At 44.6% G+C, this 19,830-nt stretch overlaps 3 protein-coding genes across 5 annotated transcripts in view; 2 read left to right on the top strand and 1 right to left on the bottom strand.

The window, feature by feature from the left end:
* Nucleotides 1–19,830, top strand: part of LOC115271075 (uncharacterized) — a 318,130-nt gene that overhangs the window by 256,658 nt on the left and 41,642 nt on the right. The window lies entirely within an intron of this gene.
* Nucleotides 12,345–17,278, top strand: LOC109406718 (uncharacterized). Of its 2 annotated transcripts, XM_062856974.1 has the most exons (4): nt 12,345–12,947; nt 13,017–14,192; nt 15,251–16,258; nt 16,322–17,278. In XM_062856974.1, the coding sequence occupies exons 1-4, from the start codon at nt 12,704–12,706 to the stop codon at nt 16,873–16,875; spliced, it is 2,982 nt and encodes a 993-aa protein (XP_062712958.1). In that variant the 5' UTR covers nt 12,345–12,703; the 3' UTR covers nt 16,876–17,278. The 2 variants fall into 2 exon arrangements, with proteins under 2 accessions (XP_062712958.1, XP_029719593.2); XM_029863733.2 differs by having other exon boundaries at nt 15,251–17,278.
* LOC109406715 (uncharacterized) lies at nt 17,415–19,762 on the bottom strand. The gene is made up of 2 exons (XM_019679758.3): nt 19,196–19,762; nt 17,415–19,140 (listed from the first exon to the last, which is right to left on the bottom strand). Exons 1-2 carry the CDS (start codon nt 19,520–19,522, stop codon nt 18,367–18,369), a joined length of 1,101 nt encoding a protein of 366 aa, XP_019535303.1. The 5' UTR covers nt 19,523–19,762; the 3' UTR covers nt 17,415–18,366.

Genomic DNA, 19,830 nt, shown 5'->3' on the forward strand with positions numbered 1-19,830 from the left:
TGTCCTCTGCTGTATGCAGCAGTCGTCTCTATTCGACTCGGTCCATGGCTGTGGGTCTCCAGTTCCGCATTCTGCGAAGGGCCTGAAAATCGCCCTCCACTTGATTGACCCACCTAGCTCACTGCGCACTGCGTTTTCTTGTGTCGGTCGGATGGCTCTCGAGAACTATTTTAATCAGGTTGCAATCCAACATCCTGATGACGCGACCCATGATGAAGTGACAACATGGTTCGCACTGATGGGATTATTAACGGACGCACGAGAGGGTATTGAAAGGTGGAAGCAGCACTTCGATGAACGCTCGATATGGAGAATGTTGGAATGAATCAATTAACTATACTCACACGCCCTTATAGAAATGGCTTTACTATTGCGCCCACCCGAGCAGGAATGAATAACTGACACATAACTGGAGCATACCAAAGTCAGGTATCATACCAAGACAAGGTATTGATCGGTTATCCAGGTATTAAAAATAACTTATTTTGGTATTTTGTAGGTATTGATAAAATACCTCAACGAGGTATTGGTTTGGTGTTGAGGACTGCTTGAGGTATTATTCAATTATGGAAAAATAGCTATTTATATGGAAAAATCGCCGATTATTAGTTAGGTATTGCCATACCTGAAGTCATTATTCATGCGTTATGCACAGAATACACACCAGTTATTATTTTAAGTATTTTACTTCTTATGCAGGGCTACTTAATACCTCATTCAGGTTGTAGGTATTCGGATTTCCATACCTGAGCTAGGTATTCTTCAGCTATTTTCTCCTGCTCGGGCACCAGGGTGCGATGACGTTATGTTTTTGATTCCCGCATCTTGTATCAATGAGTAGGAAATCCAAATACATTGTTAATGGGGGAACCCGATTGATGTTGGCTGCAAACAATCCCATTAGGTTTGATCAGGGATGCCGTCTACGTGACGCGTGTTAATTTTTCCGGAAAATAACCCCTCTATGCATTATTATGATGAAAACATCTTATGTAATAATCGCGACAGGGACATTCTAGCTGGAATTTCTTTAATGAGTTTAGCAAGAATTATTTAGAACAAATTTAAAAAGTTCTCCAAGAGTACCTCCAAGAACATCGCCTGATTTTTTTAGGATTCTCGCAGTATTTCTTAGAATGATTTTAGCAAGAGTTCCACTGAAGATATCTCTTAGTATTTCTTCAGAATACATCCCTGTTCATGCATTTCTTTCTAAATTTCTCCAGGGATTTGTCAGAATTTCTTCAGTATTTTTGTTTATTTCAACGATTTTTTTCTAATTTCTAAAAAAAAATCTCTCAAACGTTTCTTTAAAATATGCAATTCCAGTAAATATTTTATTACCAAAATTGGGATATTCTTTCTTAAATTCCTCCAGAGCTGTCGCTTAGTAATTCAGAATTGTTTTTCAGAAACTTTTTCAGAAATTACTGTTTGACTTTTTCCAGAGATTCCTTTAGATAATACTTCATTTATTCTGGCATTTATTTGGAAATTCTTCTAGAAAATTCTCAAGAGATTCTTCTGGAAGTTCTTCTAGGGGTTCTTCCAAAAATTCTTTCTGATTTTCTGTTGGCATGCAAAGCAAACCTTCCTTTAGAAAATGTTTCAGAATTAGGTTTTCCGAAAATTCTCTCAACAATTCTCGCAGGAATTACTCCAGGAACCATTCTTCAGCGCTTTTCAAAGAATTTTTCAAGATTTTTTCTGACAGATGGTTTCCAATTCTTCCAGTTATTGTTTCAAAGATTCCTTCTAACATTCATTTATTTTAAATTTCTTCAGCGGTTTTTTTTCTGTTTCTGGTTTTTCTCTTCTTAATTTATTTCAGATTTATCAAGGGACAAATCCCTTCAGAAATTGTTTTTTTTTTCTGAGAAATTATCCAGGAATTTATCCAGAGATTCCTTAAAAAATTTTCAAGGATTCCACTAGTAGCTTTGTTTGCGATTTCTGCTGACATTTTAAGGAGATTCTTTCAGAAATTTCTCTATGGAATCTTGAGGCATCCCTCGAGCAATTTCACAAGCTTTCCTTTGGAATATCTTGCCAAGTTCCTCATGAAGTTCTTCCAGAAGTCCCACATTTTTTTCTGAGAATTATGAAAAATCATATGTTTCTTCAGGTATTCTCCTAGGCATTTGCCCAGGAATTCCACCAGATAACTTAGGAAATTTTGGTTCAGGAATTCCTCCAGAAAATTTTCAAGAATTTCTCCCAGGACTTTCCAATTGTATCTCCGGGAATGTTTTAGGAACATCTTGAGATTCTTGTTAAAATTTTCTTCAGGGAATTCCCCACTAATTTTTGGGCATTTTCAGGAAGAACTTTTGAAAAACTCGGGAGGAATATTTGAACATATTCTGCAGGGATCTCTAAAGTCATTCCAGGAAATATTTTCAAGCAGTTTCTGAAAAAATATTGCAGAAATTTTAGCGGGAATTAGTGAAGAAATTAATTGAAGATTTTTTGGGGAAATTTTGAAAATACTTTCTAAAGAAATCAAATCAAGAAATCAAATTTGTAAAAAATGTAGAATAATCTCTGAAAAATTCCATGGGAAAATTTTCATGGAAATGCCTGAGTTACTCTATGGAGACAAAAAAATTTCTTCAAAGAAATTTCAGCAGAAGTCACAGCAGACACTTTTAAACGAATCCGTGAAGAAATTTTTAGAGAAACTTTCAGTGGAATCCCTGTTAAAATCATAGGAAGTACTTTGGAATGAATCTTTGGAGTATTTAATATCTGAAGTAATCCCAGGGATATTCTTGAAGGAAACTCAGGAGGAACTTTTCAAGAACTTTTTGGAGAATTAGCTGCAGAAACTTCTCAGGTGACCCTTTGTGAAATTCCTACGAAAAATATTGAGGAGTAAATAACATTCATGGGGGATTTTCTAAAATCCGTCCTGGAGAAATCTGTGGACGAATCCCAAATCTGTAGATAAACACATATATAAGCATCTGCAGAGATTTATGAAAAAAAAACTCTTGGGTTATTTACAAAATGAATTTTCTTGGGGATTCCTAAGAAATATCATACATTTCTGAAAGAATTCGTGGAGATTTTTTTAAAAGTCATTCTTAGATGCCGGAATGCCGGATAAATTTTTGTAGAAATATATGGAGGAATTTTTGGAGAAAACCATGAAGGAATCTCAGTATGAGCTCCTGCAGAAATTTCCGAAGGAATTCTTGCCCAAGTTATTGAAAGTTATAATGCAAGAATCTCTGGAGAATTCCTTGCAGGATTTTCTGGATGATTTCCTGAAAAAGTTCCTGGACTCATTTATGCGGGAATTTTCAATGGGTTCCCAATTCCTGAACGTATGAAAGGAATCCCTGGAGATATTTTTTGAGAATCCCCAGAAGAATTTCTAAAAAAAATCCTCTAGGAGTTTCAAAGGGAATCCATGTAAATCTCAAAGGGAATCCATGTAAATCTATCTAAAATAATTCGAGTCTTTGACAAATGCATGAGAGAATATCTGAATAGAGCCTACGAGAAATGCTTGACAGAAAACTTGGGAAAACTTCTGCAAAAACAAACAATAAACCACTGAATTCAGGGAGTAATATCTGAAGAAATTCTTAGTATAATGTTCCAAGAAATGCATCGAGGATTTCCATGAACTTGGAATCCTTGGTCACATTTTTAGAAAATCATTATTTGGTATTTTTGAAGGGATCTACAGGGAGAGAGAGATTCCCTGGAAGAATGTTTGAAGGAGTCTGTAGAATTTTTTATTCAAGAAATCTTTGGAGAAGTTTCTGGTGGAATCATTGATTTTCATAAAAAAATAACGCTGAAAGTATTTCTGGTTGAATTCATGGACAATTTCTTAAAAGAATTCTCGTATCCGTGCTCGAATTCCTCAAAATGTTTTTAAACGATGTTTTAAGGTAACCCTTCTCCTCTCCTCTCCTCTTCTTGGCGTAACGTCCTCACTGGGACAAAGCCTGCTTCTTAGCTTAGTGTTCTATGAGCACTTCCACAGTTTTTAACTGAGAGCTTCCTCTGCCAATGACCATTTTGCATGTGTATATCGTGTGGTTCCCGGCAGCAGGGACGAAAGTCCTGGGGCCTGACGCACCCCCCCCGCTTGCGAGTCAGCCGCGTAGTCGCCGGCTAAGAATAGGACTACTAACCCCAATTCAAGGTGTCAAGCGACCCGTGCTGAGGAATGAGTGATCGAGGGGGTGAAAAAGATGCTCGATCTTTAACGGAGCCTGTGGGGTACCTGGGCACCCCCCACAGTAAGCTGTCCCTTACCGCGTTAATGCAGGGCTCTGGCGTGGTGGACATTCTTTCCCGTGCTACTCGTGGGATTTAATCATGAAGTCAAATAAAAATCAGAATCTAGTTGGAAATAGTGGTGGGATCAACCCCTTCGCAAGAAGCGGGTTGATGAGATCTCCGACAAGGAGAAGTGAGGAGATAGGCGCTGGGAGTTGCGTACGCAGCTCAAGCGTGGGTGCTCCAGTCCACTTCCCGGCAAGCCAGCCGGTGGAGGTTATGGACGGAGCGTGGTTGTTGAGGGCCGTCAACCGAGGATCCAAAGGACGGTCCGCAATAGAGGTGGCTGAGCAGCAGCTTGGCAAAATCATCGACTTTGCGTCCACTAAGTCGAACATAAGCAAGGACCTGAAAACGGCCTTGCTTCGACTTAGGGCGTCGATCGACGATGCCAAGCAGGTGCACGCGGCACTCGCGTTGCTGACTGCTGCAGCAGCGGAGCCTGCAAATGAGAAAGTGCCGAAGTTTACCCAAACGGAGGCCTTCTCCTTCGCAGGAAGTCCGAATAAGGCGGAAGCGACTGCTCGCGACAAACGGGGCAAGCAATCGCAGAAGCGGGCGAGGCAACCGTCAGGCGAGGAGCTGTCTGGCGGTGCCCGCAAGGCCAGGCGAATCATTACCCCGAAAGTCGGTAATAATGCCGGAAGGTCGGACCCCAGCCAGGGTTCCCGGAAAGCTGGGAAGGGTGGGCCTGAAAAGGCTGGCCCGTCCCGGAACGATGGGAACAAGGGGTTGCGACCGCTAGTGGGCCCTCAACAGCCACAGAGTAGGGCGATCCAAGGGGAGGACCCCCCTTGGACGAAGGTAGAGCGGAAGAGGAAGAAGAAGGCGAATCCGCAGGTAGTAGCGCAGGACGCCAAGCCAAGGCGTAGGAAGGCAGGTGCCAGGCGCGAGAAAGGCGACGCTATCGTCATCAAGACGGAACAGTCCAAGTACTCGGACGTCTTGAAGATGATGCGAAGCGACGCCAAGCTTGAGGGTCTTGGAGCCGACGTACGCAGTATTAGACATACTCGTACGGGCGAGATGATCCTGGAGCTGAAGCGCCAGAAGGAGCACAAGGGCGCCGCCTATAAGAGGCTGGCAGAAGAGGTCCTTGGTGAGGGTGTGCAGGTGAGGGCTCTGACACATGAGGCGACTCTGAAGGTCAAGGACATCGATGAGATCACCGAAGTGGAAGAGCTCGTCACGGCACTGCGGCAACAGTGCGATGTGCAGGTGGCCACCGCAGCCGTTAAGCTACGGAAAGGGCCAGCAGGGACACAGATAGCTTTGATTCAGCTACCTGTGGCGGACGTCAAAAAGTCCGTTAAAGTAGGCAGCATAAAGGTGGGTTGGTGTGTATGTCACCTTACATTCCACGAGCCACCAGATGTTTGCTTCAGGTGTCTGGAACCAAGACACAAGTCGTGGGACTGCAAAGGCCCCGACAGGCGCAAACTGTGCAGGCGATGCGGCGCTGAAGGTCATAAGGCCCAAAGCTGCACGAGTCCGCCCATCTGCATGATCTGTACCGGGAAATCCTCGAACAACAGACATCCGATGGGTGGTCCAAGGTGCCCGGCCTTCAAGAAAGCCGCAGTGAACAACAAATCACAGTGCAGGTAACGCAGCTGAACCTGAACCACTGTGATGCGGCTCAGCAACTGCTTTGTCAGGCAGTTTCTGAGTGGGAGACGGATATCGCCATCATATCGGACCCATACCGAGTACCCGCCGGCAACGGCAACTGGGTCGCGGATGGGACCAGAAAAATGGCGGCGATATGGACGACGGGTAAATACCCCGTCCAGGAGTTGGTGTCTACTACCTATGAGGGCTTCGTGGTCGCCAAAATAAACGGGGTCTTCTTCTGTAGCTGTTATGCGCCTCCGCGGTGGCCGATCGAGCAGTTCACGCAAATGCTGGACCGCTTAACGACCGTGCTAACAGGGCGAAGGCCGGTGGTAATAGCGGGCGACTTTAATGCCTGGGCCGTGGAATGGGGAAGCCGTTTCACGAACCAGCGGGGTCAGATCCTGCTAGAAACACTGGCCATCTTAGATGTCGACTTGGCTAATGTCGGTACCAAGAGTACCTTTAGTCGAAACGGAGCGGAGTCAATTATTGACGTGACCTTTTGTAGTCCTGGCCTAACAAGTAGTTCGAACTGGAGAGTAGATGATGGCTACACTCACAGCGACCACCTGGCGGTTCGCTACAGTATCGACTACAATAACAGCAGACAGCGGATAGAAGAAGAGGCGGCTAGGCCAAGGCCAAGCCCTCGCAGGTGGAAGACATCATACTTCGACGAAGAGGAATTTAGGGAGGCGCTCCGCCGTGAGCGAAACTTAATCGGTTTAGACGGCGACGAGCTGGTAGCGGTGCTCTCACGTGCGTGTGATGCGACCATGCCTAGGCGAGTCCACCCTAGAAATGGGAGGCCACCGGCTTACTGGTGGACCGACGCGATTGCGGACCTGCGCCGCGCCTGCCTACGGGCTAGGCGGCGGATGCAGCGAGCACGATCAGAGGAAGAGCGAAACGAACGACGGGTGGTGTTCGCCGCTGCAAAAGCCGCACTTAAGACCGAGATAAGAGCAAGCAAAAAGGCCTGCTTTGAGGGTCTCTGTCAGAGTGCCAATACGAACCCGTGGGGTGACGCCTACAGGATCGTTATGGCCAAGACGAGAGGTGTGATGGCTCCTACAGAGCAATCTCCAGAGATGTTGGAGGGGATCATTGGAGGACTTTTTCCGCGTCATGATCCTAGTCCTTGGCCTCCTTTCGTAGGACAGCCGGGGACTGGGGCTGGCGATGAGGAGAGGGTCACCGATGTGGAACTTGCGGGGATAGCTAAGTCCCTTAGCGTAGGTAAGGCCCCAGGTCCGGACGGAGTTCCGAACCTGGCCTTAAAAGCAGCTATTGCAGAGGCTCCCGAGATGTTCAGGACTGCTAAGCAGAAATTCCTGGACGAGGGAGTTTTCCCAGAAGCTTGGAAGAGGCAGAGCCTGGTACTATTGCCAAAGGCGGGGAAACCACCCGGAGACCCGTCGGCATATAGACCAATATGCTTGATTGACACGGCGGGGAAGGTGCTCGAAAAGATCATCCTCAATAGAATGTTGAGGTTCATCGAGGGCGAAAATGGTCTTTCGAGCAACCAGTACGGCTTCCGGAAGGGGAGGTCCACCGTAGACGCTATCTTGTCGGTTACAAAAACCGCCGAGAAAGCACTAGAGCCTAAGAGGAGGGGAATTCGCTTTTGCGCGGTAGTGACTCTGGATGTAAGGAATGCATTTAATAGCGCCAACTGGTCTGTTATTGCCGATGCACTCTTGCGTCTGGGGATACCGGAGTACCTGTACAAGATTCTCGGAAGTTACTTTCAGAATCGTGTACTAGTCTACGACACGGAGGTGGGTCGGAAGTGCTTTCACATAACCTCAGGAGTCCCGCAAGGTTCCATCCTGGGTCCGGTGTTATGGAATGTCATGTACGACGAGGTGTTGAGGTTAGAGTATCCAGTGGGAGTGGTGATTGTCGGATTTGCCGACGACATTACGCTCGAAGTCTACGGTGAAACGATCGAGGAGGTAAAGTTGACTACCAACCACTCGATCAAGGTTGTGGAGGCGTGGATGCGGTCCAGGAAACTGGAGCTGGCTCACCACAAGACAGAGGTGACGGTTGTTAACAACATGCAGTCGGAGCAGCAGACGGAGATCAGTGTAGGAGACTGTACTATCCTGTCAAAGCGCTCCGTCAATCACTTGGGCGTGATGATCGACGATAAGCTTACCTTCGGTAGCCACGTCGATTATGCCTGTAAAAGAGCCTCCACAGCTATTGCGGCACTGTCCCGGATGATGTCCAATAGCTCTGCGGTGTACGCCAGTAAGCGCAAGCTTCTGGCTAGTATTGCTACATCCATACTTAGGTATGGCGGCCCGGCGTGGGGTACCGCGCTAAGTACTAAATGCTACCGACGGAAGCTGGAAAGTACTTACAGGCTTATGTGCCTGAGGGTTGTGAGCGCGTACCGTACCGTGTCACACGACGCTCTCTGCGTCATTACTGGTATGGTGCCTATCAGCATTCTTATCAGTGAGGACATGGAGTGCTTCGAAATGCGCGGCACAAGAGGCATACGCAGGACTGCCAGGATGGCCTCTATGGTCAAATGGCAGCGCACGTGGGACAGTTCTACCAAAAGAAGGTGGACCTATAGGTTGATACCGAGGGTAGATAGTTGGATTAATAGGCGCCATGGGGAAGTCACATTCCACCTGACACAGGTCCTTACAGGTCATGGTTGCTTCCGACAGTATCTATACCGTTTCGGGCATGCGGATTCTCCCGAATGCCCAGTGTGCAATGGTTTAGTTTAGAGGAAACGGCGGAACACGTTTTGTTCGTGTGCCCGCGTTTTCGCACAATGCGTGACCGCATGCTTGCCACATGCGGGGAGGACACAACTCCGGACAACTTGGTCCAGAGGATGTGTAGGGATGAGTTTGGCTGGAACGCCGTTTCAACGGCTATTACCCACATCGTCTGGGAGCTACAGAGGAGGTGGCGCGTGGACTCGGAGAATGGCTAGTCCAGATGCAGTACAAGAGGTGGTCCAGGGGTTCGGAGTCGGCTTCGTAGGTCATACCGGTGCCCTGCGGTCGAGATCGACCCTTACAACGATTAAGTGGCCGCGGAGAGGAAGTCCCGGTAGCGGTGCTGTCGTGGCGTCGGTCTACTGGGTTGGATCCGAGCCCGCGGTTGGAAAGGGGTCCCCGGCAAGGGTCGGGGTAGGTGAGATCCTGCTGTCTGCAACCTACGGGTGCATCTGATAGGGCCTGAAGGGTAGTGATACCCTTCCTTACGGGCAGGTCAGATCGGGTTGCACGTGGGCATCAGTTCTTGATGTCCGCTCAGCAGTAGGGTGCGGGCGGGGTTGACCCTGCCCGCCTTCCGAGGACAAAGGGAGTGGCGAGGACCACTCGGGAAACTGGCTAAGCGCCAGCATGCTACCGTGATGGACTCTCCAAAGCGAGTCATCGATGTTCGTTGCTGCAGGCTACGCAGCTAACCTTGTGGGTGCGATGTGCACTAGCCCCTCTCTGAAGCAATACCTTCTTGGTGGTTCCGGAGAGACGTAGGGTTTGGCGACCATAGGAATGGTTTAGTGGGTACGAGGAGAGAGTAGTCCTGGATTTTACTTTTGTTGTAGAAGACAGCCTGTCAGACCTACACTACCCTAACCTTCTGTTAGGGTGTCTGTTGTGCAGATTATCCCCCTATGGTTTAGAAAAAAAAAAAAATATCGTGTGGCAGGCACGAAGATACCCTATGCCCAAGGAAGTCAAGGAAATTTCCTTTACGAAAAGATCCTGGACCGACCGGGAATCGAACCCGTCACCCTCAGCATGGTAACCCATGGAAGCTTTATAGGAGAAATTTCTGGAGAATCCTCTATTAAAAAAGCCAAAGGAAATAAAAGAGGAACATGGAACATGTTCCCAAATTTTCGGGAGGTTATAATTGCCCTTAACAAGGTTGATTTTCGTCGAAGCAAACCACAACTTCAGATGATAGTTGTAAAGTAGCTTTTACAGCAAATTTATTATTTGTTTAAGTTTTATAGTAATTCGATAGTTATAAGTTTTGTACTCACATAAATCGGTTTGCATGTGTTGATTTAAGGACAATATTCCCGTATTCTTCGTGTCTTGTATTGTTCCTGCATGATTCACTTTAAATTAGGTTAAGTTTTAACAACAGAAACAAGAAACTTACTGCTCTGCATGAACCACTAACACTTAGGAAGAACTATTTTTAGGTAACTAACAATTTAGCGTGTAGTTTAGCTATAAGAGATTAGAATTCAATAATTTAATTTGCATGAGAATTCACTTTTAACAAATCTTCACCTAAGCAACTTTACCAACTATTCTCACGTGTTCTAGTTCTACAATTGATGGCATGACATTACATTGGTCCATCTGTTATTCCCTTTTTTTCCCTTGTCACGCTGACACGCTTGTCATCGGTCGGTTCAGACGTCACGGTATCGTGACCGACAGTGCTGCCAGTACCAACAGAACATGTTCAGATATCCATGCATAGTTTTCAAACAATTTTTAGAATAATTTTCTAACGGAATCTCTTCAATAATGTTTGAAAGAATCTGCTCTGCTCTGCTCTGCTCTGCTCTGCTCTGCTCTGCTCTGCTCTGCTCTGCTCTGCTCTGCTCTGCTCTGCTCTGCTCTGCTCTGCTCTGCTCTGCTCTGCTCTGCTCTGCTCTGCTCTGCTCTGCTCTGCTCTGCTCTGCTCTGCTCTGCTCTGCTCTGCTCTGCTCTGCTCTGCTCTGCTCTGCTCTGCTCTGCTCTGCTCTGCTCTGCTCTGCTCTGCTCTGCTCTGCTCTGCTCTGCTCTGCTCTGCTCTGCTCTGCTCTGCTCTGCTCTGCTCTGCTCTGCTCTGCTCTGCTCTGCTCTGCTCTGCTCTGCTCTGCTCTGCTCTGCTCTGCTCTGCTCTGCTCTGCTCTGCTCTGCTCTGCTCTGCTCTGCTCTGCTCTGCTCTGCTCTGCTCTGCTCTGCTCTGCTCTGCTCTGCTCTGCTCTGCTCTGCTCTGCTCTGCTCTGCTCTGCTCTGCTCTGCTCTGCTCTGCTCTGCTCTGCTCTGCTCTGCTCTGCTCTGCTCTGCTCTGCTCTGCTCTGCTCTGCTCTGCTCTGCTCTGCTCTGCTCTGCTCTGCTCTGCTCTGCTCTGCTCTGCTCTGCTCTGCTCTGCTCTGCTCTGCTCTGCTCTGCTCTGCTCTGCTCTGCTCTGCTCTGCTCTGCTCTGCTCTGCTCTGCTCTGCTCTGCTCTGCTCTGCTCTGCTCTGCTCTGCTCTGCTCTGCTCTGCTCTGCTCTGCTCTGCTCTGCTCTGCTCTGCTCTGCTCTGCTCTGCTCTGCTCTGCTCTGCTCTGCTCTGCTCTGCTCTGCTCTGCTCTGCTCTGCTCTGCTCTGCTCTGCTCTGCTCTGCTCTGCTCTGCTCTGCTCTGCTCTGCTCTGCTCTGCTCTGCTCTGCTCTGCTCTGCTCTGCTCTGCTCTGCTCTGCTCTGCTCTGCTCTGCTCTGCTCTGCTCTGCTCTGCTCTGCTCTGCTCTGCTCTGCTCTGCTCTGCTCTGCTCTGCTCTGCTCTGCTCTGCTCTGCTCTGCTCTGCTCTGCTCTGCTCTGCTCTGCTCTGCTCTGCTCTGCTCTGCTCTGCTCTGCTCTGCTCTGCTCTGCTCTGCTCTGCTCTGCTCTGCTCTGCTCTGCTCTGCTCTGCTCTGCTCTGCTCTGCTCTGCTCTGCTCTGCTCTGCTCTGCTCTGCTCTGCTCTGCTCTGCTCTGCTCTGCTCTGCTCTGCTCTGCTCTGCTCTGCTCTGCTCTGCTCTGCTCTGCTCTGCTCTGCTCTGCTCTGCTCTGCTCTGCTCTGCTCTGCTCTGCTCTGCTCTGCTCTGCTCTGCTCTGCTCTGCTCTGCTCTGCTCTGCTCTGCTCTGCTCTGCTCTGCTCTGCTCTGCTCTGCTCTGCTCTGCTCTGCTCTGCTCTGCTCTGCTCTGCTCTGCTCTGCTCTGCTCTGCAGATAATGCCAAAACATGGTTTTCCGGTGATATCAATTAGGCTGATACCTGCAACGTTGAAGGGTTCAAAACTTCGTGTTTGGATTGCAGACGAAGTAACTACTAGTTTGCGACCTTGCGTGGATTGAAGCAGGGTGATGCACTTTCTAATTTACTGTTCAACATTGCACTCCACGGAGCTACTGGGAGGTCTTGCGTGCAGACGAATGGTAGTGTAAGGGTACTTTTCTGCTTTGCAGACGATATTGACATCATCGGCATCGATCGTAGTACAGTGGACAAACGTCTATTGAACATAGAGATTTGACAATAAGTCCGACTAAGACGAAGTACATGATTGCGGGTAGAGACAGAAGTAGGCTTAGGTAGTTATGTAGTGATGTAATGATTAATGCGGAAACTGTTGAATCAAGAGCAGCAGAAACGTTTCACTGCATATCATCAGTTTCTGATGATTCGCACCAAGGGGCTGTCAACTGGTGTATTTTCGATTCACCTGCCTGAATTGAAAAAATGAATTGAAGAATTTTGTCGAATTTTTGTATTTTAATTTGAATTTATGTACTTTTGTAAAAAATACGGATTTTTTTGCATTAGTGTGTATTTCAATTCGAATACAGTGTATTTTCCGTGCATTATGTATTGATTTTGGTATTTTTTCAGTGCATTTTACGTATTTTAATTTTATCGTGTTCAAAAACGTCAACTTTTTTGTTTTGTTTTGACTTTGATTTTGATTACCAAAATTTAAAAAAAAAACGGTGATTGCGTGTCGGGCCGAGTGGCAATTGGTGATTTTAAAGCGATCGATTTTAAATGATTTGAAAATGAGTGCTGATCAAATTGCAAGTCACATCCGAATCATTCGGCAGCGCATTAAAATTGATACTAATTTGAAAGCAATCGATAAGTGCAACATTGAAATCATTGATGATTTCACGGCGAAAGTGCAATGCGTAGTTTGCCGAACAACTCATGTGGAGATCAAAGCTAGAAGGCTCGCAGAAAACAACTGTATTTGGATGATCGGACGATATAAGCATCATCTCCAAATGCATGCGCAAGATGAGGGTAAGTAAAACTTATATTTAAATATTTATACATGCACTTCAGTGATGAATTTGTTATTGGTTCTAGCAGACACCATGGAAGAAATCGGAAACGACAGTTCTAACGAGGATTCGGGATCTGAAGTAGAAGATGAACTTGATCTCCGGGTGTTAAAATCCCTCAAAACGAAACAACCCATGGGTAGTACCAGTCGTTCAATGAAGAGAAACGTTAAGATGACGACAGAAGCGGCGCGCGATCCAAAACAGATGAAGATAACGAAGTTTTTCAATAAAATACCATCTGATACGTCCTCTAAAGAAAGCCCCCGTGTTGCTACGGAAACATCTAATCGCTCTTCAGAAACGAAGGATTCTCGGGATTTGCTGATCTTAATCGATTGTCTGCCGCTTACGCAAATGGTGAAACTGATCATAAAAGAAGCGGTGAAAAATAACTACAAAAATATGACGCGGAAGCCAAATAGTGCGAAGGGTGCTCGATATACTGACGAAATTAAAAACATTGGGGCATATTTGTATTTATTGGGAGGCCGCAAGGACTACGAGGAGCTGGTCGTAAACTTGGGCCTTCCATCAGTATCTACAATAATACATCACATTGGCAAATCGTGTGAGAAGTGCATCGAAGGAGAGTTGCGTGTAATCCAGCTGAAGAATTTTCTTCTAAAACAAGGACTTCCATTATTTGTGTTCGTTTCCGAGGATGGTACAAAGCTAACGCCTAGAGTCAAATACGACATAACACAAAATCAGGTGGCAGGACTTTGCCCACACATGGATGAGAACGGTTTTCCTGAGGTCGGATCATTTCCAGCGTCATCTCCTGAAATCATTAAGAAGCATATTGACTCTGGCGAAAAAAGCTCTATAGTTTACGTGATTTTAGCAACTTCAGTAGCTGATAAAACGATTTCATTCAACTTATTGAGTTTTGGTACGAACAACAAGTTTTCTATCGATCAAGTATTGCTACGATGGGCAGTCATGGAGAAACAGTTGAGCGATAATGGAATCGTAATCCTCGGATATGGAGCTGACGGCGATTCACGTTTAATCGGCAGTATGAAAGTAAGAATGGGCCTGCCACGTGAAGTCACAATCATCCCGCATGGAATACCCAAAGAATGGAAAGACTGGTTTGCCGGACAGGGTCGATCTTCTGTCGCCTATGTCCAGGATACAATTCATTTGGTGAATAAGCTGAAAAATGCATTGCTATCACACACGAGAGCATTGCAGATAGGTGAGTTAACCCAAATATATTGGGTCAGGGTGCCATTACTAATCCCACGTTCCTAAAATAATTACATTCGGAAAGAAAGCGATTATAGCACCGATTGATGTCGTTCTTTTTGTGCTACGTGCTCAAATCTATCAAAAAAATGGAAAAATAAGAAGCAAAACATACAGCGTTCCAATCTTCCCTTTTGAGTAGGTTAAAATTGGGAACTCCCTGCAGAGATTTATTTTAACACTATGTATCATTTCCGGTATTCCCTTGGATCATCCCGAAAAGCTGAGTATTCGTACAAAGATTCATATAAATATTGAGTTAATACAAATGCTTATTCAAAACCAAAATAACTCATGCAATTATTATAATATTATTTATAGCATATCCTGTAATTAGCGATTGTGTTCAACAGTGGATTTTTATCTGATTACTAATAACATTTAATTATTACAGCTTTGAATGACATTAAATTTTTCTAGTACTAAATTTCACAACACTATCTCTCTTTCATCTCGACGTAACGTTCCCACTGGGACAAAACCTGCATCTCAAATTAGTATTCTATGAGCACTTCCAAAGTTGTTAGCTGAGAGTTTCCTCTACAATGACTATTTGCATGTGTACCCTTAAGGTGATTATAGAACGGAGCCTCACCTTGAATTTGACAGATAAAAATTGCTTCGAAACAGCCGACGGTCTCTTAAATTATACCAAACTAGAATGCTTGGTAGGTCAACTTGATTAGTCGTTGCCAACAATCGGGTGATATGCCGACAAGGATAAATTCGACCAATTTTCTATAATCCAATACATCTGGTGTACAATCGGTCGATGCCTGTGCTAAATTTCCACAAGTGTCTGTGCAACAATCGACAGGTCAATTCTGCTAAATCTGCTAATATCAACGCACCTCTTGGCATTTGCCTATCTGCTTGTCTTGTCATTAGGCAATACGTCTACCAATCGACAGGTTATTTAGCGACAAAATTGACTGATCATACCGAAAGTTCCCTGAAGTAGAAATAACATTTAGTGGTATGTTAATGTATCTATTTTTTTATTTACAGGAAAATACCCCGTATCGCGAGGCCACCTAGAAATTGTAGCTAGAGAAGGCAAAGAGAAAACTGGACTTTTAGTTTCTGATTTGGAACAGCAGGATAAAATGTGCGTCAAAACTTTCGTGAAACTTATCGATCCACGAGTAGCCAATCTTTTGAAGACACAACCTGGAACTAACGGAACCGTCGCTTACATCTCCCTCATGAAATCTGTTTTTGATGCTTATGAGAATCCATCACTGACTCCACTTGAGCGTATCGAGGAAATATGGTTCGCAACCTTTTTCACTCGTGTCTGGCATTGCTGGATAACCGGTTCTAAAGATTTGAAGCACGATGAACACTTCATTACGGATAATGCAGAATTAGGGATTGAGATCAATGCTCACTCTCTAGTAAATCACCTGCTCCACTGTCGTGAGCTCGCCAAACCTGAGCTTTTTCTACCCCAACTGATGAACTCTCAACATAATGAACGTTCCTTCGGTAACGCACGATCCATGTCTGGAGTTCAAAACACAATAATCAACTTCGACATTTTGGAATATCTCAACAAAGCATCTCACTTCGAGTATCTCGATGAACTGCGTATTCTGTTGAAGGACAAGTTTGAATTCGCCAGGGGTGGATATAAAACTAGTGAGTATCAACCTTTTGAGTTCCCGTCCGATCAGGAAATCGAGACTGCTGTCTACAAAGGGAAGATGCGAGCAAAGAGGATTCTCGATTTGACCGGGTTAGAATGCGACGACGAGGATTTCCATTGCTGTCTATCACATTTGAAACGAACGGATGTTCGTCCATTAGAAGAAGTTGATGTTTGTGAAGGACCAGGTGAGGAGCTGTATCCAGAGCAAGATCTAGAGATGGTCACCGAATCATCTGATCATGCAACCGATGTAACTGATGAACAAGCTGATGAATCAAACGACGCTATTTACGAAGCTAATGTCTTGCTCAGGAGGATTGGTGCCGATCTCAATTATTTGTGTAAACAGACCATTTCGGATTCAGGTAGGGGCAGATATTTGCATTTTACAGAACCCAATACATTTACATCTCCTCTCTTTTTCTCAGGTCATCAACCGAAAGGATTTTTTAAAATAATGACTTCCACGGGTGAACTTATGCTGGCCCGCATTAGTACGGTTATTTGGCTGCTCTCCTCAGATCGTAGCAAGATTAGTAATGATCGGCTTTTGAGGTTTCGAACACCCAAAGCAATTAATGGTATCCCTTCGGTAAATGAGAACAAAATTTGTACGATTATTTCAATAGGCGATTGGTTCCTGTTCCGCAGCAATAGTAGTGGTCGACAGGGAAATACTCCAGGTGTAGGTGCTGCTCAAGTTCTCGGTTTTTGTTTTCTTCGAGGGAAATTGAAACGGGAAAGAGAGTGCAGTTTGAAGACAGTACCTATAGATGTTCCTGATAATGTTGAAAATCCAAGAGGAATAGAAATCGTATGCAACAAGTACTCTGTTATGGAAAACAATTTTCTAAGACACGATTCGGATCCCAAAAAAATCAATATAACGAGATACGTAAGTCACACAGAAAAGCCTCTGTTATCAGATACGGGACTAAGAATAAGCGATAAAACTCGATTGTATTTGAATGCGTTGTTTTAAAGAACGAAGAATAAAAGTTTGTCGTCTCAATATACACGGATTGTTGTTATTTCGACTGAAGGGCACTGAAGGCTTGCTGAAGGGTCCACAAACTTTGTAACTTGAAAGTTTGTGTTAAATCGAGATAGGTCATATGAATAAAGCTGAGTAAATACACTTCACTAAATCTATGTGAAGTTTCACAGAGAGCTGAATAAAAAGTGTTTATTCAACTTAATTCATATGGCCTTATACTTTCCATGGCCTTATATATACTGTGGTGCATAACTGATCGGACAAACGCTGATTTTCATACAAAATAGCCAAGATTGAGATGCTGTAACTATGGTTTGCTTTGATAGATTGAGCTCAATTTTTAACACGAAACTACAAATATGCAGAATTTTACGTATACGAAGTACAAAATGTTTCCGTTCACAGGTCTGGACGTGAAAGGCATTCAAAATGTGCAAAAGTGATCGGACAGCGGCACGCGTGCAAATCAAAGGGGTACCGCTGTCCGATCACTTTTGCACATTCTAAATGCCTTGTCACGCCCAGACCCAATTTACCCAATACCCTAAATCGGTTAGATTTGAGATAGTTTTTAGGATCCTTTTACAAAAGCATCAAAGTGTTTGTGACCTAGTTTGTGATGAGTTTGTGGAACATTCTTTTTTTATTTAATTTGAATCAAGATTTGAATAATATGCAATAATTAATAATATCTCATGCTTGATCTTATGTATTCCAATTTCTCAATTTCTTAATCATTTTATGTCATTATAAGTTGTAAAAACAACCGGAGAATCAGTAGTGGTAAGGAACGTGCCACATTTAATAGTGCTGATCAATACTAAAGATGAATATTTGACGCAAATGCGTCTCAACTTGACGTAACTAGACGAAGACTGATGACTCCTTTGACTGGCTAAAAACGTGATTTATGAATGACAAAGTAGACATACATAAAGTTCGAGAGATATTATATTGGTATTATTTAAGGGTCCAAATATACTACATGGACGGAAGCAGACCTGATAAGATAGTTAAAGCACGTGACTTTCATGCCGAGGAGACCTGGGATCGAATCCCGCTCTCGACAAACTCACAAAGTGTGAGCTCTTTCTTTGGAAGGGAAATAAAGCCGTGAGTCACGAGATAAACTAGCCCGGGCTTAATATCTCGTTAATAAAGTAAAAAAAACTACATGGACCTTACAACAACAATTTCAAGAATTTTTGCCATAATCTTGCGGGTCAGTTCGCCATCTTAGGTGCTACCTTGGGTGCTACATCATCCTCGCACGTCTGGTGAACTGTCTCAGAAGGATTACGTACTCTGTCCTAGTTAAGAAGTTTCCACGCTGTTCAACGTTCAATTAGTAACCGTCCAAAACAAAAAAAGAAATTGAATAAAAGAAAAAAAATATGTAACAAACCGTATAACAAACTTTATTGGACAAAAAGTTAAAAAAAAACAAATTAAAATCGATTCGATCTAAACCAAGATCTAAACATACTCAATTTTAAGTATGGTTTGCTTTTTTGCAATGGTTAGCTGTTGGCTTCTTGCAGAGCTTGCAGAGATGTTTCCATCTTGGGTCCCTGTGTCATGCTCAAGTTCATCTGGGTTGGCCGGAGTGTCCTTCAGGTCCTCCTCGTAGTCCAAGGAACGATTCTCATTACTTTCCAGCATCTCTTCGTCAAGCTCTTCATACACCACGTACTCTTCGACTTGCTCTTCGATCGTAGCCGAGATCGAAGGGACGGCAGGAGAATCGCTTTTAAGACCGGCTTTCCGATCGCTTACGCCAGTTGATGGAGAGTCCATCGCAGCTGGAACAACTGTCTCTCCCGGAATTTCGACCCCAGCTTCTCCCGTCGAACTAGCACGGTAGAAATAGTTCTCCAAAGTGTTCCGCTTACTGGATGCATGCTGCTGGAGGTGCTGGGTGTAGTTGGAAATGATCCAGCCCCATGAACCATTTTTGTTTTCTCTGCTACTCAGCGCAACGGGCTTAGCACAGTAGAAGCAATCCACTGTTGCTCGCCGGGCTCCCAAAACAGTCACAGTAATTTCTGCTGGTACCTCCATACCCTTTCCTTCCAACCAGCTGCTAATTTTTGTTCGAATAACAGCAGATTCGGTGGTGTGCTTGGTGGTGTGTTCCGTGCATTCATGAATAGTAGCTAACTTCGAAGGAGTCGTGGCTGGACGTTGGGCCTGACCGAGAGCGAATTGATCAGCCAAAACCGGAGTAGGTTCAATCACCTTGTTCTGCAACTATGTATATAGGGGTTTAGTAAGCAAAATTTTGGAAATGTATAAATCGACCTACCTTCACAAATAGCTTTTTGCTCTCGGGCAATTTGCCAGGAAGCTCCCACAGTAACTTCCAGTGTCCCGGAACAATACAAAACTTGCTTGGACTACGGTGAAAAATATGAAAATTTTCAGCGGTTTTGTCAAACATTGTCATGTGTTCCCGCGCAAAATTTTCAAGCTCTTTTTTGAACTCCTCCGAAATTGACTTTAGCGCACTGTATCGTGCGAACCCAGCAGCAGTTATGATTCTTTTCAAATAACCGGGGATCGGCTCGCCGAGAAGATCCTCCACGGTCTTCCAGAAGGAGTAATCAAGTACGACCAACTCAACTGCGTCCATGTTTGCCTTTTTTGCTTGCTTTTTTGTTAGTGAGAAAAATTTCAGCAACTGTCAAAATCATAACAACACACATAATGTATTGAATCAAGTATTGCACTGAATTAACGTATTTTCTTATGCATTAATACTCAAGATTGTATTTTTTAGAGTATTGGTTTACATAAAAACGAATTTATGAATTGATTTAAGATTGAAGTATTACTCATGTATTGCACGTATTTTTTCGCATTATTTGGTGTATTTTTTCTACAAATGAATTTACGATGCAGCCCATAATGAAGTTGCACGCCCCTTGATTCGCACCGACC

Source organism: Aedes albopictus, chromosome 3 (assembly GCF_035046485.1).
Source record: "Aedes albopictus strain Foshan chromosome 3, AalbF5, whole genome shotgun sequence".
Classification (NCBI taxonomy): domain Eukaryota; kingdom Metazoa; phylum Arthropoda; class Insecta; order Diptera; family Culicidae; genus Aedes; species Aedes albopictus.

Coding starts and splice junctions, on each gene's coding strand:
- LOC109406718 (XM_029863733.2), top strand. CDS start 12,704: ATGAGTGCTGATCAAATTGCAAGTCACATCCGAATCATTCGGCAGCGC. Junction 12,948..13,016: donor AATGCATGCGCAAGATGAGG/GTAAGTAAAACT, acceptor TGGTTCTAGCAG/ACACCATGGAAGAAATCGGA. Junction 14,193..15,250: donor CACGAGAGCATTGCAGATAG/GTGAGTTAACCC, acceptor TTTTATTTACAG/GAAAATACCCCGTATCGCGA.
- LOC109406715 (XM_019679758.3), bottom strand. CDS start 19,522: ATGGACGCAGTTGAGTTGGTCGTACTTGATTACTCCTTCTGGAAGACC. Junction 19,141..19,195: donor GCAAAAAGCTATTTGTGAAG/GTAGGTCGATTT, acceptor CTATATACATAG/TTGCAGAACAAGGTGATTGA.